General features: G+C 37.1%; 2 protein-coding genes across 9 annotated transcripts in view; one reads left to right on the top strand and one right to left on the bottom strand.

The window, feature by feature from the left end:
• The first annotated feature begins 1428 nt into the window (after window positions 1–1428).
• Window positions 1429–15358, top strand: part of LOC106945226 (dystrobrevin beta-like) — a 36011-nt gene continuing 22081 nt past the window's right edge. For 3 of the 8 annotated variants that reach the window (XM_015028779.1, XM_015028781.1, XM_015028780.1), the window contains exon 1: window positions 8118–8354. The gene's annotated coding sequence lies outside the window, so the exon portion shown is untranslated. Of the gene's footprint in view, window positions 1471–8117; window positions 8355–12815; window positions 12944–15358 lie in introns of those variants that run through there. The other 5 variants (XM_015028782.1, XM_015028775.1, XM_015028776.1 and 2 more) reach the window with 3 other exon arrangements.
• On the bottom strand, window positions 1771–4708 carry LOC106945225 (toll-like receptor 5). The gene is made up of 2 exons (XM_015028774.1): window positions 4595–4708; window positions 1771–3825 (listed from the first exon to the last, which is right to left on the bottom strand). The coding sequence occupies exons 1-2, from the start codon at window positions 4646–4648 to the stop codon at window positions 1933–1935; spliced, it is 1947 nt and encodes a 648-aa protein (XP_014884260.1). The 5' UTR covers window positions 4649–4708; the 3' UTR covers window positions 1771–1932.

Genomic DNA, 15358 nt, shown 5'->3' with positions numbered 1-15358 from the left:
ATTTCTAACATACTTTATTTATATCTGCAAGTACTGACAGTCATCTTAAAGATTCAGAGGAGGGAATATATAGATTTTAAAATAATTTAATTAGTAAATACTGTGCGAGTATATTATAATTTTACAGAACTTACACATATGGAAAGCATGTGACCTACACAATTCAATCTAACAATGAAAAAACTGAAGAATAATTCTAGTTGGATAAATTATTTTAAAATGTTTTCATCTGTTTAATATGGATTCACAAATTCTAAATAAAATAATGTGTATTCACTTTAAGCTGTTTATTCAAAAGGATAAAATACAAAATTGCCATAAATATAATTTATATCCTTGGAAATCTGATAACTCTCATATTTCCCTTCATAATAAAGCATTTATTTATTTCTTTAAATGTGTATTAAACATTTTCTTATATGAAAAGTTTATTTCCGTTAATGCTCACTGAAACAGATTCTACCAAAGGTAAGAACTGGGCCTCTAGCTCCCCCTACTGACCATATAGTGTAAATACATTTAAATGTTTCCTGGTTCACACATGAGACATAACATAACTAATATAGTTTTGCTACATTTTGAATTCCAGGACTCCAGCGATAACTGAAACAGTTGAAAAGTATTTACCTGCTAACAGATTTCTTCTGTTTTTGCTTATTTTGTGACGCTTACATGATTCAGATTAGAACAGAATAAGTGGGGGAAACCAGACATAAAGAAGTATTTTATGTAAGACACATTTCTGCACAGTAAAAGAGGGTGAGAGTAGTCCTTCAACATGTTTTTACTTTTGAGGAGCATCCAGGGACTAATGTAGATATCCAACAATCTGCAGTGCAGATTTTACAATTCTCTAAAGTGAACGCCTGTGAGCAGCAGTGCAGCTGGAAAACTAGACAAATCAGTGTTTAAAGAAGAGCAGTTTTATATATCAAATATCAAAAATACCATAGAGAAAAATGCATCAATATTCTTTCTGTAAATGTTACTGTTTTTCTTTGTTTTAAAACCTAAGAACAAAAATAAATTGGTGATTCTTTTAAAAATCCTTAAATGGTCTTTTCACAAAAGAATAACATTTGAGACTAAAATGGCTTTTTGGGTTGTAAAGGTTGCAGACGGTCCCCGAAAATAAAACATCATCCCTAACACGGAGTCAAGTTTTCTTGAGTCCTGCTAACGACCTCACTATTTGACTCAGGTGTGTTGAAGTAGAGATGCATCTAAAAGTTGTCTAAGCCACCCCTGGCTTAGACGCTCTTTTGGTGTTGCAGTTTGGCCTCCTTCTAGCAGAGGGCGCTGCTGGTCATCTTTGATACCAGCAGCGTTGATACAGAAACAAAGATGGCGGAGTGACAGCAGACAGGAGAAGAGGAACAGTTAAAACAGAGTCTGGTGTTGGAAGAAAAATCCGCACTTTATGCGGTTCTGTTTTGAAATATAAACACTGGACAAGCTACTCTACTAAAGGTGAGGTTGTGACGAAGTGAAAAATTGCTACGTGATAATTGGCATAATACCAATAAACAAGGTTGATTTTGATGTCTGATGGAGTGAAGGTTTAACATTCCTTCAAGAGCAACTATAGTCAGTACTTTTGTATAAATATATCTGTACATGGGTTAAGTGTTTCACATTTTATTCTTTTCAACTTTTATTTTTCTGTTCAGCAACCTAAGAGGTTCCTGTTTTGTTACATTTGAAGAATAATGACGCGAGAACCACAATTTTGTGTTTATTCAGACAATATTTAATACAGCTGACACAAATTAATGTTAAAATGTAATTTATCAGGGGTTGTTTTTATTCAGCATTTGATTAATTTTTTCCCCTTTATGTTATGGAAAAATAGTCGTCCTTCTTGATAAAGGAGAACAACAAATGTTAAGAAAATCAAATTATCATTAAATCTGTCAATTTTGGATTAATTAATTAATTATCCTTTTTGGTAGCTCTCAAGTGTTTTGGTAGGTGACCAGTGTAATCTAACAGCGGTATGTTATAGAAACCAGCCGGAAATTCACACCTGAACTCCTCTATTGGGCTCAAAAACGTTATGTTCGTCTGTTTCATCCATGTCAAGAAGCTCTGCAGATCATTACTGCAGTAAAATCTGTTGTTGGACAAGTCTAAGAACCTGAGGGAGCTGAAAGCGATTGGATCTGGGGAGGCAATGAAGTTGTCGGAGAGATAGAGGGATTTCAGACTTTTAGGTAGAACGTCAGGTTGGAGATATGTGAGGGTGTTGGATGAGAGGTCCATCGTTTCAACTGAGAAAAGGCCCTTAAAGATGCCTTGAGGAAGAGATCTCAGACTGTTGGAGCTCAAGTTGAGACTGGTCACATTTTGAAATTTGCCGAACAGATCCAGGCATTTGCCCTGACCCCAGATAGACTGCAAAGAGCTCCCATGCAGATCCAAAACTTTAATGTTAAATGGAGCGACGCGCCTCCTGAGGGTGCACCACTTAATTGTGTTTCCCCCGTAAAGAAGCAGTTTGAGGCGTTTCATCTGATCCAGAAATGAATAAATCTGTGTTAATCTGTTGTTCTGAATGCTCAGAGAGGAAACGTTATGGGCAAACCGAGTGATGGTGTTCACCGATGAGGATGTCAGCTTGTTGCTGTTCAGATTAAGGATTTCTAAATTTGGTAAGGCTGCAGGAAAACCTAATTCCTGCAAGGAGTTATCTGTTAAATTTAGGACTCTCAAGTTTGGAAGTCCACTAAATGAGTCGTAACCCAAAACGCCAATGTGATTGTGAGATAAATCTAAAATTTCCAGGTTCGTCAGAGAGGCAAAGGTGTGAGAAAGGATTTCCCCAAGCAGATTGTGTGACAAGTTGAGCGTTTTTAAATTACCCTGAAGGCCTTCAAAGGCCATTCTGTGTATCTGATTCACTTTGTTTTGAGAAAGATCAATAGCTGTGACTTCTGTGAGTGGAGTGAAAACCCTCTGATGCAATGCAAATATTCTGTTCTTGGACAAATCCAGAAAGCGGACTGAACTGTTTTTCAAGCCTTCAAAAAAGTCGAGGTCTGGATCTGGGAGATTATTGAAAGACAATCCTTTTCCTATGTGTCCAGAGACTTTAAGTTGGGATATGTTTGTTCCACTAATGGCTCTGAAAAATAGTCTTAATTTATCCACACTGAGTCCACTGTAGGACAAATCGAGAGTCTGGAAAGATACTCGCCTGAACGGATTCCCACATTTCTGCCAGTCGAAACTCTTATTCAACATGTTCCTCAGGTAGACACCTTTAAGGCTAAAAAGTGTGAAGTGCTTTCCTTTGAAACTAACAAGATCAGACTCACATATTTCATCAATTTTGTTCAGCTCCAGATTCAAGTTAGCCAAATCAGTCATATTCGCAAAGAACGGTGAAGGACGGAGTCTCTTAATATGGTTCCCGTAGAGATTTAGAGTCTGCAAAGATGACAGTGGTGCTAGATAATTTCCTGTCAGAATGGACTCGTTTAGCGAACAGTAATCCAAGTGGAGCTTCTGGAGATTGGACAGCCCAGCGAAGGCCAGCGGTTCCAGTTGAAGACGAGGGTTTAACCCGAGCACCAGCCTCCGAAGGCGACTCTGCCTGAGGAAGGCATTGCTCTGGATGACAAGTGGCACCTTCTGATTCCCAAGATCCAGTTCCTGCAGGTTCTCCAAGCCGGACAGCGAGGTGGCGTTGATCTCACCGATCCGATTGTTCTCCAGGAACAAATGGGTGATGTGAGGTGGAAGAGGAGGAACCGAGTGGAGGTTTTTAAAACCACAGAGGGCAACTGAGCCTTCAATGAGGCATGATGGGAAGCAACCTGGCATCTGCAAGTAAATATTCAGAAAATAAAGTACATTGTGAATCTCTGGTACTATTAAGATAGTGTATGACATATATCTCAGAGGAGACCTTTTATTCTTTCTTGAAGAAGTTAGGATACAAAACATATTCATGACATTTTTATGGGCAAAATGATTCTTCCATAATGAGTTCTGACCATTTTGAGCTTCTTTCACAATGAGTTGTGTTATCACTCTAATTAAAAATACCAAACACCCTACTCAACGTTCACACTCGCGTGAAAATGGGTGCAAACAGATGCACAATTATGCAAGAAGTAGAGCCTCCTGTATAACCAACAAGAATGCATCAAGTGGTTTCTGGATGGTAAGACGACAACAAAACGCTTGTCTTTTCCAGCAGCCATTGTAGAGTGGATACAGTTGCAAAACCAGCTGATAAAATGTGCTGGAGTTTAATGCCCATTGATTGCCTCAGCAACCCTCCAATTTTTTTTACTTATTTCCAAAGAATGGCAATAGGTCAATGCCTGACTGTTTTTTTAAGTGTTTGGACTGTTTTTAGAAGCAGTTGAGACATATAAAAATGTGCAAAATGTGAATTTTGCATAATAGGTCCCCGCTAATAGTTCTAACTCATTCTTAATTCACTTTAAAATTGTGTAAGAAGAAAAGACACACAGATTGATGTATGAGAAAAATGAAAGAAAATATGCTTTATCGTGAAGGTTTTAAACATACTAAAAAATGCAAGATCTATGAAACTTAAATTCTTCAGTATAGATGTCCATACCTGTAGGAAAACACCAACCACAACCAGCTGAAGACCAAGTGTCCACATCATCATACTGCTTCTTCTTCTCCCAGACTTAAAAATAATCTCATCAAAGCGACGCTCTGTGTTTGATGCAGAGGCTCCAGTGGGCAGGCTTTTTATTTGTGATTGTTTACGTCAGAGTTCCTTTTGAGCAGGATTTCCCCCTTTTTCAGTGTCCAGGTTTACAAGAGGCAGGGAAGTACCGCTGTATGTTTACAGAGGTACTGTAAACATACAGCTGTCTGCTGGTTTGCACCGTCAGCGTTAGGGGGACATGCTGCATTGCACAACTGTTTGCCAAAGTCTTAGTTGCGTAAAATAAATTTTTGATAGTGCATCGTGACCTATCTGTTGTTAAGACCAGACGATATGAATCTAAATCAAACTGTTTGGTATCGAAACGTTTAAAGAGGAAATATGTAGTGGAAAAAAAGAGAATAGTTTATATTAACTAAAAGGGAAACTCAATTTTATTGTCTGATGAATAACATGCATGCAGGGATGCATCACAAACACTGATGAGTCCAAATACAGAAAGGAGGTGGAACACCTGGTGGAGTGGTGCAGAGAAAATAACCACTGCACCAACTTGAGGAAGACCAAGGAGATGGTGGTGGATTTCAGAAAGGACAAGGATCCTCTTCATCCCCTGTACGTTGGAGGAGCAGCTGTGGAAGTGTCTCCAACAACAGGTATCTGGCTGTGCAGATATCCAGTGACCTCACCTGGAGTGCCAACACCTCGCATCTGGTCAGGAAGGCCCACCAGCATCTCTACTTCCTCAGGAAGCTGGGGAGAGTTGGGAGCTCAGAACTGAGGAGCTTCTATCACTGTGTGGTGGAGAGCATTCTCTGCACCTGCATCACCGTATGGCACGGCAGCTGCACTGCTGCTGAGAGGACGGCTCTGCAGAGGGTTAAGGCTGCACAGAGGACTGTGGGGAGCAGCCTTCCCTCCACCTTGGACCTCTACACAGCATGATGCAGGAGGAGGGCGCTCCTCATCATGAAGGACAGACTATTCACAGGCACACAGACACAGGCAGGAGGCTGAGGGGCATATGTATACATAGGAGCTGTTTTAAATCAATATTTCCTTGATATTGGTGAAAAAGTATTTATTCCACCAGTAGATTTTTTTCACTTATAAGTTATAACAAGACATTTTTGTCATGTTATATTAAAACAAGCTCCTATTTCTTGCTGAAAAGTCACCTGTAAGTTACCCTAGTTTTGTCTTATTTCAAGTTTACTAAGATATTTGCAGTAGAAACTAGAAAAAAAAAACACTTGGTGAAATATTATGTTTTGAAGTGTACACATGTTCAAGCTCTTGATGCAATTCAAAATGAAAATGAGCTTTAGACCTTTGAGCTCAGCAATAATGAGGAACACAGACATAAATAACAAAGAAGCAGTCACAGCACAAATGTAAATGAAAGCCCAGGATTCTGACATATATTACATAATGTTCTGATCCTTGTTCAGTTAGTAGACATATAGGAAATACACTAGGCTTTTCCAAAATAGTTGACAAATAATTTACAGGAAAAAAAAATCAGTCAGGGATTACCTGGCTGATTAATGTTAAACTAAGCAGTAAGTAAAGACCTTTAACTTTCTATTGAAAGGTAATTGGGACTAGTAAATATATTTCCTTCTGAATGTTTGAGAGTATGTTTTTGTGAGTCTTTTACCACTGACATGCTAAATTTCACAACTTCCAGGAAATAAACAGAGAGAGAGAAAACCTGATAAATGCTGCTTGACTTTTCTGCCAGCGGCCATGTTTCATGGTAATAATTTAACGCTGCTGCTGTAATTTAACAATATTTCATTACTTTAACTCTTATGTTGTGATTATGTTTTATAAGCACAACAAATTAACCCTAGTCTTTCTGTCCCTATGCTGAGTCTGTGGAAACTCTGTACGTCAGACATGTCTGGTAGAGCAAATGAGTAACTGGGAAAAAACACAATCTCCACAGTTTATTTTATTGCCAGATTAGGGAATTTATTGTTCACCCACTTGTTAACTATTACAAGGCAGTAAGAAACATTTAGGGAAACCATTGGAAGTTTGTTTTTTTTCCTAATATAAATCACTTTTATAGTTCAATAAAATAACTTTAGCTGTTACTAAAATGTGTTATGATATGAAACATAACTTAAAAGAACTTCGACTTCACAATTTGACTTTTTGAAATTGGGTTCTATCTCTTTAAGAAGCCCCCACTCTTTCCAACACTCTGCCTTCAGTATGTCATCCCAACAATTCTTCTCATTATGTGAAGTAGTTTCTATAAGCTCATGAGTTCCACCAGGTGTTTGCTAATTGCTGCTGCTAGTCTAGAGGAACTGCGAGGGGATGGACAGAAAATGAATAGCGCTCCTGCTTTAGCTGCTTTGTAAATACACTCAGATTGCAAGCCAAGTAGCATTGTGCCCTTCCCAAGCTACATTATTTTTTTCAATAATTTAGAAATTATCTTGTATTTCTCAAATAGTTCCAATGAAAACATACAAGTGGGTGTCCACTTTATTTAAAAAAAATATACATTTTTGTTGTTTATATAACATTATTTTCCAAATAAATATAAAAATCAAAATCAACATTTGACAATTTTTTGGTAAAAAACTTTATATTTAAAGCTGCAGTATGTAACTTTTATTTTATTATATTATTTTATTAATTGTATATTTTTTATATATTTGTTGAAACTGTCACTACGTTGTGACAGAGTAGAATGAGACATACATTTAAAAAAAAATTACCCCCTTGCTCTCTGCTAACGCTTTTTCCCCATCAGGAAAGCCTGTTGTAAATGCGAAGGCTAGTTAGCATAGCCACCGGTAACGGCAGATAAACAGTTCTCCTGTAACTGTAAGTTGTTTTGCCACTATTGGCACATTTAGCAGCAAGTACCTGAGGATGACTGACAGCGCGGAGACCCTCCTCCTGCCTCTGGCTTTTTTTTGGTCGTCAGTGGGGCATTTCTTCATACGGGAATAGTAGCTCTGAGATAGATGATCTTTCTCATAATATACTTTCATATCAAAGGTAACTGTTTTAATAAATATATTTTTAAAATAAAAGTTATACAGAAAAATATAAGTGGTGATCTACTTTATTGAAAAAATATTTGTTTACTGTAATTATATAACTTTCTTTCCCAGATACAAATATAAATTAGATCCAACATCAACATGTGACATTTTCTTAATATTTAATGAGGTGTACAAATTTTTTTTACAACCAAATTTGGGTCCAGCAAACAAATTCAGCTTGGGGCCCCAGAAAACTTTGGGCCGGCCCTGCATTTAATTCATCTTTCTGATTTGAAGTAAAAACAAACATAATACTGTTATCTTTTTCCCCCAAATGAAACTGGTACTTATAATTTTAGTCGTGTGGGTTGGTTTTGAGCGAGTAAGCTGTGTAAAAAGGGGAGGAAGCAGGACGAACCAGAGAGGAGTGACTTTCTTTCAAAAATAGTTCACTTCATCGCAGCAGCAGCAGCAGCAGCAACCGGTGCAGTAGCTGCTGCGGGCGGGCGTGGAGGGTGACAAACATGGCTCTTTCCGGAAATAAATAACGGGACTGGTGAAAGATAACATCCTAACTCAGGTGGAGGTCACAAAAAAGCGAAGGGGGAGTGAAGAAACTTCAATTCGGTGTCACACGGGTTTCTGTGTTGATGTATTTGGACGCGAATACCTGCCGAAAAATAGTCCCGGTGAGTAAATCTCGTCTTATGTAGCATACTGAAAACACACAGCGTGGTTTAGAAATTCAACTGGACGTTGTAGTTACGTGAAACGTCTCCTTTTAAATGCTAAAAAGTACAAAAGTTTAGGAGTGAGAGGCTCCTAAAAGCGCATTCATTCGGGGGAACAAGGTGAACAGGGAGTTAAACTTTCCAGCAACATGGCCGCTCATATGTCGCAAAGCTCCCCCGAAAGTTGGCAGAACTTAAGAGAAATTCAGGATCATTTATATTCTCCAATGATTGTCGCTGTTGGAAGCGATGATGCACATTTAAAAACCGTTAGATGAGCAGTGTACGTGGATTTTTTTTTTTAATAGAAAGGGCTGTCTTTCCTTGCCATGACTAAGACATGCCCACTTTTCAAATCAAAACGGCAATTGGTGTTCAGTTCCTCATCGGTGGGAGGAACATTACTCCATTCAAAAATCTGGTAATTGCTAGTTTTCCTAACTTTTCTTCAAAATATGCTAACTCTGGGGCTCAACTTTAAGGAATATTAAAGTAATCAAAGTGCAATATTAAATTCGGCTTAACAATTTATGTGTATAAGTGTTAGTTTTTTTCTGAACAGAAGCATTTACAGTAGCTGTGCCCAAAGTAGGTGTCGCGGGTCAAAAAGAAATCAAAGTAAATAGAAGAATTGTAAAAATATGAAAACACTTTTGTAGGTACACCTTATGGAGTTAGAAAGTGACCTTAAAAACTACATTTATTCCTTAAGAAATTTTAGTCAACATAAACATAGATTAATTCTCATGTTAACACAAACTTTGGACTTTGCTATATATAATCTGCAACTGAAATCAAGACCTGTGGCCAGTGAATGCAGATGCTATAAATGCATTGTTCCAATAGATTTATTCATTCATTTCCTTATTTTATTAATTTACAGAAGAGTCAAAAGTAACCTCAGTCGGGGCAAATTATAAAGAAAGAAAGCAAAAAAATTAAAAGGATACAAAAGGTTAATTTAAAATTTAGCTGCCTCTTTCCGACTTCATTTCTTATTCCACTAGTCCTGTAATTTGCTTATTGTTTGTATTTTTTCCTTTTTAATTTTGATCTACCTGTAAAACACTTAAACAATTATGATTACAAAAACGTGAAGGCAGCTTTTATGAACTGGAAATTTGAGATTGTGCTTGGGTGGTTAAAAAAAAAACGTGCTTGAAATTTAAATAAAAATGTAAATGTTCTGATTTAAAAAAATAACTATTAAGCAGAATAACAGGTTTCACCAAATTATAACAATGGAAAGCACAGATTAGATTATAAAAACTGATCAAATTGGGACCTTTTTTGCCTACCGGGGACATATTTTGTGCTTCAGGCGAGGGAAGGTATGTTTACACTTAAAACAGGGCGAAATGAAAAGGCAAACAAGAATTAGCCATCTGCCTTTTTTTCTGGGATTCACCACCCTTCACCTAATAAGCGGGTAGATCTGCAAAAGAATCTGTTATGTCTTTGCAAAAGCTTTTTCCTTATAACCTTTTCTTTAAACCCATATGGAAAGACTTGTTGGTTTACTGCACGGCTGAACTGTGCGACTATCTTCGCTGTGGGTGGGGAGATAATAGCAGAGAGGACGAAACCTATGATTAGTCTGGTTTATATAATTCCCCAGGAATCAGATTATAGTGAAATTAAAGCGTTCTTCATTTTGCATGTAGGAGTAATTGCTGTAAAGTTCACAGAGCTCTTCAACCAATTGCTGTTTAACATGAGCGAATCTGAGTTAATACACAACGTAGCTTGCAGCATTGCCGCGAGGTAGAGAAAATGACTTGTTCCTTGTTCATTTACTTTTCTTTCACCGATGCTTGGGAGAATATTTGCATAACAGCTTGTTTGAATTCCTGTTCAGGTGACTCTGAGGTCATTGACACTGCGGTATGTTTGCATAAAAAGTCAGGTGAATTTGTACATGCTGTGCCAAAATAAGAAAAAAGACACTGCAGTTTTCTACGCAACACATGACACAACTTTCACTTCCTGTCTTTTGTCTCTTGCATGATCATCCTGTTTCTCGCACGTATGCTTCCTTCCGCTTTCTTTAATTCACCTCAGTGTCTGTTACATCTTATCCTGCAGAGTTTCTGTCTCTGCATTCTTGCATTTGTTGTTTCTGTAAATAAATTAAAAAGTTTTGTCAATGTAGATATCCGAAAATCTAAATGTGCAAATGCAGAGCCTAATAATAGGATATGCATGCTGTAATTAAATGCAGCATTGAATGTCCTGGCTTAAAATGGCAAACAATGCGAGGGCCTGTGTTGGTGGGGCAAGTTGGTTCTAGTACAAGTGAGACAATGAAATATGATCTATGACAGGCTCCCAGTCAGTTTAAACTGGTCTTAATGTCAGATTAAACTCAGTAAACATAATGTAATTTGATAATAATAAACCTTTTGTGATGTGGAGATTGTGTTTGAACCATCATCATCTTGGAGTTGTTCATCAAGATAACCGTTTGTTTTAGCCAAATCCAGGTCCACATTAGATTAGCATGATGAAGTTTGTTATTTTGATCCTCAGTGAGTTTTTTTGGTGGAACTTTCTCTCTCTCTCTCTCTCTCTCTCTCTCTCTCTATATATATATATATATATATATATATATATATATATATATATATATATATATATATTCAGTTTTTTTTTAGCTATTAAAATATCTGCTACATAGTATTTGCCAGAAATTGGTATGCAAATGTAAAAACCTCTCAGCTGTAAATAAAAATAAAAAAGTAAAGAAAAATAAATAGATCAGTTAAATATTGTTTAAGCCTTCAGTAATTACCTTTTCACAATAATTCATTTATTTATTTTTTTTAATATTTGGGGACAAATTGTAAAGCTATTCCAGTTTGATGATAAGTAGGACCATCCAAAAAGTCATTTAATTTAATTTATAAAATTTTCTGCAGGTTTTTTTTTTTAAGTATTTTTTTTCTTTATTCTGTTTTTTGTATTGGCAACATGTTTCTAATCCAAAAAATAACCTCTGCTTTCAGTAAATAAATAAATGTTAATAGAGTTGCTATAATCCAGGATTTAAGAAAGTAGGAACCTTAATTTGGAAATAATGAAAATTAATGGAGAATTTACAGGAATTTATTGAAATTAATGGAAATGTGTTTAAAATGGCCAATAATTTTAATAATCCAGCATTAATGTGTTTTTGCAATTATCTGTGCTCCTCTAAAGCAAACCCACATATTAATTCCAAAAGATAAACCTCAAACTTTTTCTATTTGTCTTAAATGTGACATATTATGTTTCCTTGAACCAGTTAGGATACAAAACATGTTCATTACATGTTTTGTGCAAAGTCATTCTTACATGATGACACTTTAGTCTGGTCTGGTTTTGAGCTCCTTTCAGAATGAAATGTTTAGGGCGTCACGTCACTTTAAATCCTAATGAGCTGCTGCAGGCCACGCCCCCCTGCCCCCCACCTCAATGTTCACACTCGCATGTTAAAATGGCTGCAAAGAGATGTGCAATTATACAGCTGTACATCTTTGAAAAGCATTAGTACAGCCGCCTGCACAACCAACAAGAGTGCAACGAGTGATTTCTGGATAGTAAGTCAACAAGAAAACACTTGTCTTTTCCAGCAGCCATTGTACAGTGCATACAGCAACAAGACCAGCTGGCCAAATATGCTGGAGTTCAGCTTGGGTTGCTAGGTAACGGCACAATGTTAGTTGATTGGCTCAGCGGTTTGTTTTTATTGTTGCATCTTATTGCTAAAAAATACCTGGGTTGTTTTTTTTTTTTTAAGTGCTTGGGCTATTGAGACGCAACTGGAAGTATAAAAATGTGCAAAATCTGACTTTTCCATAATAATTCTCTTATTATACAAAGTAAACCAGCTGACCAAACGTGTTGGAGCTCGTCTTGGATTGCTAGGCAAAGGGCTGGACTTCGCTGGGGTTGCTTGGTGACGGTTGCAGCCTGCTGATTTGTGACGTTACATTCGGAAGGTTTTTGAACCGCTCATTTTCCAAAAAACATGAACTTACTGGCAAAAAACAGCAAGTATTTATTAATTTCTTCTCTTTTTTTTTTAAGCGGTGGACTGTAGAAGCTGTAGAGACCCAAATGGAAGGTCAAAAACATGCTAAAAGTGAAAATAGCATGGCGCTCAGAGGAGCTTTAGAAATGCTGTCGTCTACAGTTGCTGCACATAGTACTGTAAATTTAACACACACTCGCTCAGTGCTCAGGGTCCTGTCAGTGCAGGGACAACGGTGGACAGCTGCGAGGGGTAATTTGGTCATGTGGTCTTCAAGTTGTGTGTAGTAAACACCCTCTTACCCTTTTTAGTTCCCCTTCGTCTGATAGACACCCCTCTCCCTGCCTTACTGCTGCTTCTTCACTTCGACAAATTAAGTCTTAAGCTGTTTCTGAACACGGTGAGTCCACTGTTGCTGACTATTTTCTTTTTTTTTGCTTGCAGTCAAAGCTTTAGTGTGTTTGTTTTTAGCTTGAGAATAGCTGGGATTTAACAGCTGCTCTACTTGTTAGCAGAAACAGAGAGAAAACCTTTGGTAAGTATAGTTAGTGTTTGTTTTCAGGTCCATTCGTCTTGTGCAGGTGTGCAGGTCTGCATATACAGCCACTGGGGAGAGTGTGTGTGGTTGCTGTTATTAAACAGGTGCACTGGTTGGGTGGTCTGCTCTTATATAATGCTCACAGTTTTACATCATTCTTTTTATATCTATGCCACTATTATATGTTTTTATTGTTTAATATTTGCTTTTATTTGATACGCCAGAACCAGAACAAATTTTAAAATGTAAATGGTGCATTTAAAGATCCCTAAGCAGGAAAACAAACACATTCACAATCATTTATTCTAAAGATAGAGTTCTGTGTATCTGTGTACAACGGCTGGAGCAGCTGGAGCTCTTGGACGGATTTAAAATACTGAATTATGACAATTAAAGCAGTTCTGAAAAGAGTTCAATCAGCTCGTTGTTGTTGCTCAGTTGCAGCTGTGCAGTACACAGGGCTTTATGACAGTTGTTTTTAAATACTTCAATGAGTTTAAGTTAACATAATAAAAATAATTTACACAACTTAACTTTTGTGACTTTTGGAGTTTTTGATGAGAAAAGTATTTGCTCGCTTATAGATTACCTTTATTTAATTTTTTTTTCTCTGATTACTGCTTCGGATCAACAAATATATTTTAATATTAGACAGATATAACTTGGGAAAACACAAAAAACAGTTTGCAACTAAATCCCAACTCTCACCTGAGTACTACTACATTACAGCAGCGCCCCCACAGGCTAGGAGGGGAAGCGATTTTCCGTAGGGTTTGGTTCGTTTGACATGTTGCAGTGTGAAAGCGAACCATGCCAGCTGAAAATTTAACAAATGTTGCAATTTTGGTCCCCAATCGAACCAAGTGAACCGGGCTTTCAGGTGCGAAAAACATGCTAAACGTTATGCTTGCTTAATAAGCTTTATAGGTTTTTTGGCAGGAATATGATGCCATAGCTCTATTCTTAAATCCAATTGTACTGAGACTTTGAACACACCATTAATGCTTGATAATCCTCTTGTGTGGCTCAATTCTGCTTAGAAAATGTATCCAAAGAGATGTAAAAGATACTTTATTTATCTGTTGCAAGAGAGACACGATGAGTTATTAGATTTAGGTTGTTATTAAGTTTTCACATAAGTCTAGTTTGGTTGGATATCATTTTTCCCTTTAAAATCTGAAAAACTCAAAGAAAACAGTAAATTTGTGTCACTCTCCACTAAAATTATGTTCAGTATGCAGTACAAAATAGCAAAAAGAAGCACAGCTGTTACCCCAGGAGATGTTTACGCTTCAGTTCAGTGTCGAGATTATTATCACCTGCGGCTGTTGAGGTTTGGATGCCGACAGGAACATAATTTCTAGATGCTAGCAAACCATTTTTTATTCACTTTCATCTGTTCGAACTTGAAATCCCCCTTGTTGTCTGATACAAGATGTATTGGAGGGTTTGTGTTTGTGTTTCTGTGAGAGTTTCTTTCTTGTTGATGTTTGGCATCTGCTCTGTATTTACTTCCTTTTCTTATTTCCTACCGACATCTGAGTAGGTAAAACAAAACCACTCGGTTTCTGCTAAAAGACAGTTGAGTTTCTCCAACGGTCCAGTCAAATCCAAGCCATGACGCCATAAATACCCTGATTAACGTTTTTAGCAAGCTGTATCTGTTTTTTTTACAAACAAAAAGTGTCTGTAACCATTTTTCTTCCAGTTTGTTTTTATTTGAACTGAATTTAATCATATTTTATTGTTTTGAACATAAAATAGTATTTGCCATCAATGCAAATTGCACATGCATTCCATGCTAAATCTCCTATTTATTTGAAACTAATGACTGCACAAGATATCCACACATCCTTAAAAAGTCTTAAGTTGATGCATCTAAAATTAAAGCCTTAAAATGTCTTATTTTTAAAATGAAATTAAGTGGGGCTTAAATGCATTCATAATTTTGTTGTGGCAGGACTCCTTAATCTCGTATATTAGTAGTTTTATACTTTTCCTAGCTATACTCTTGCTACATGCAAGGGTAAAGATATCCATCTAGCAAGCTAGCTGTCCAGCAGACTAGCTGGCATAGTCTAGTTAGCTGCCAAAGGGCAAGCTTTAGTTAGCTTTAGCCTTGCTAACTGCCTAGCATGGATAGGTAGTTAGCAAGGGTTACTACCTACTCTTACTACCATAGGATAGATGATAATTAGCCAGCTATCCTATGGTAGCTGGCTAACTACCTAACTAGGAACATAATTGCTAGATGCTAGCAAACCATTTTTTATACATTTTTGTTTGTTAAAACTTGAAATCCCCCTTGTTGCCTGATAGAAGATGTATTGGAGTTACCATAGGCTAACTATTCATAGCTACCCTCTGGTAGTTAGCCAGCTACCATAGGGTAGCTAGCTTGCTTTACCCTTG

Source organism: Poecilia latipinna, unplaced genomic scaffold, assembly GCF_001443285.1.
Source record: "Poecilia latipinna isolate Pla-1442-1.1 unplaced genomic scaffold, P_latipinna-1.0 Scaffold134, whole genome shotgun sequence".
Classification (NCBI taxonomy): domain Eukaryota; kingdom Metazoa; phylum Chordata; class Actinopteri; order Cyprinodontiformes; family Poeciliidae; genus Poecilia; species Poecilia latipinna.
Note: the sequence above shows the minus strand (reverse complement) of the source record. Positions and strands in the feature narration are given on the sequence as shown.

What these genes read in the sequence shown, in the direction of transcription:
- LOC106945225 (XM_015028774.1), bottom strand. Translation starts at nt 4,648, where the DNA reads ATGATGATGTGGACACTTGGTCTTCAGCTGGTTGTGGTTGGTGTTTTC. An exon ending in TGGTTGGTGTTTTCCTACAG is followed by an intron (nt 3,826 to 4,594) that starts GTATGGACATCT and finishes ATTTACTTGCAG; the next exon opens with ATGCCAGGTTGCTTCCCATC.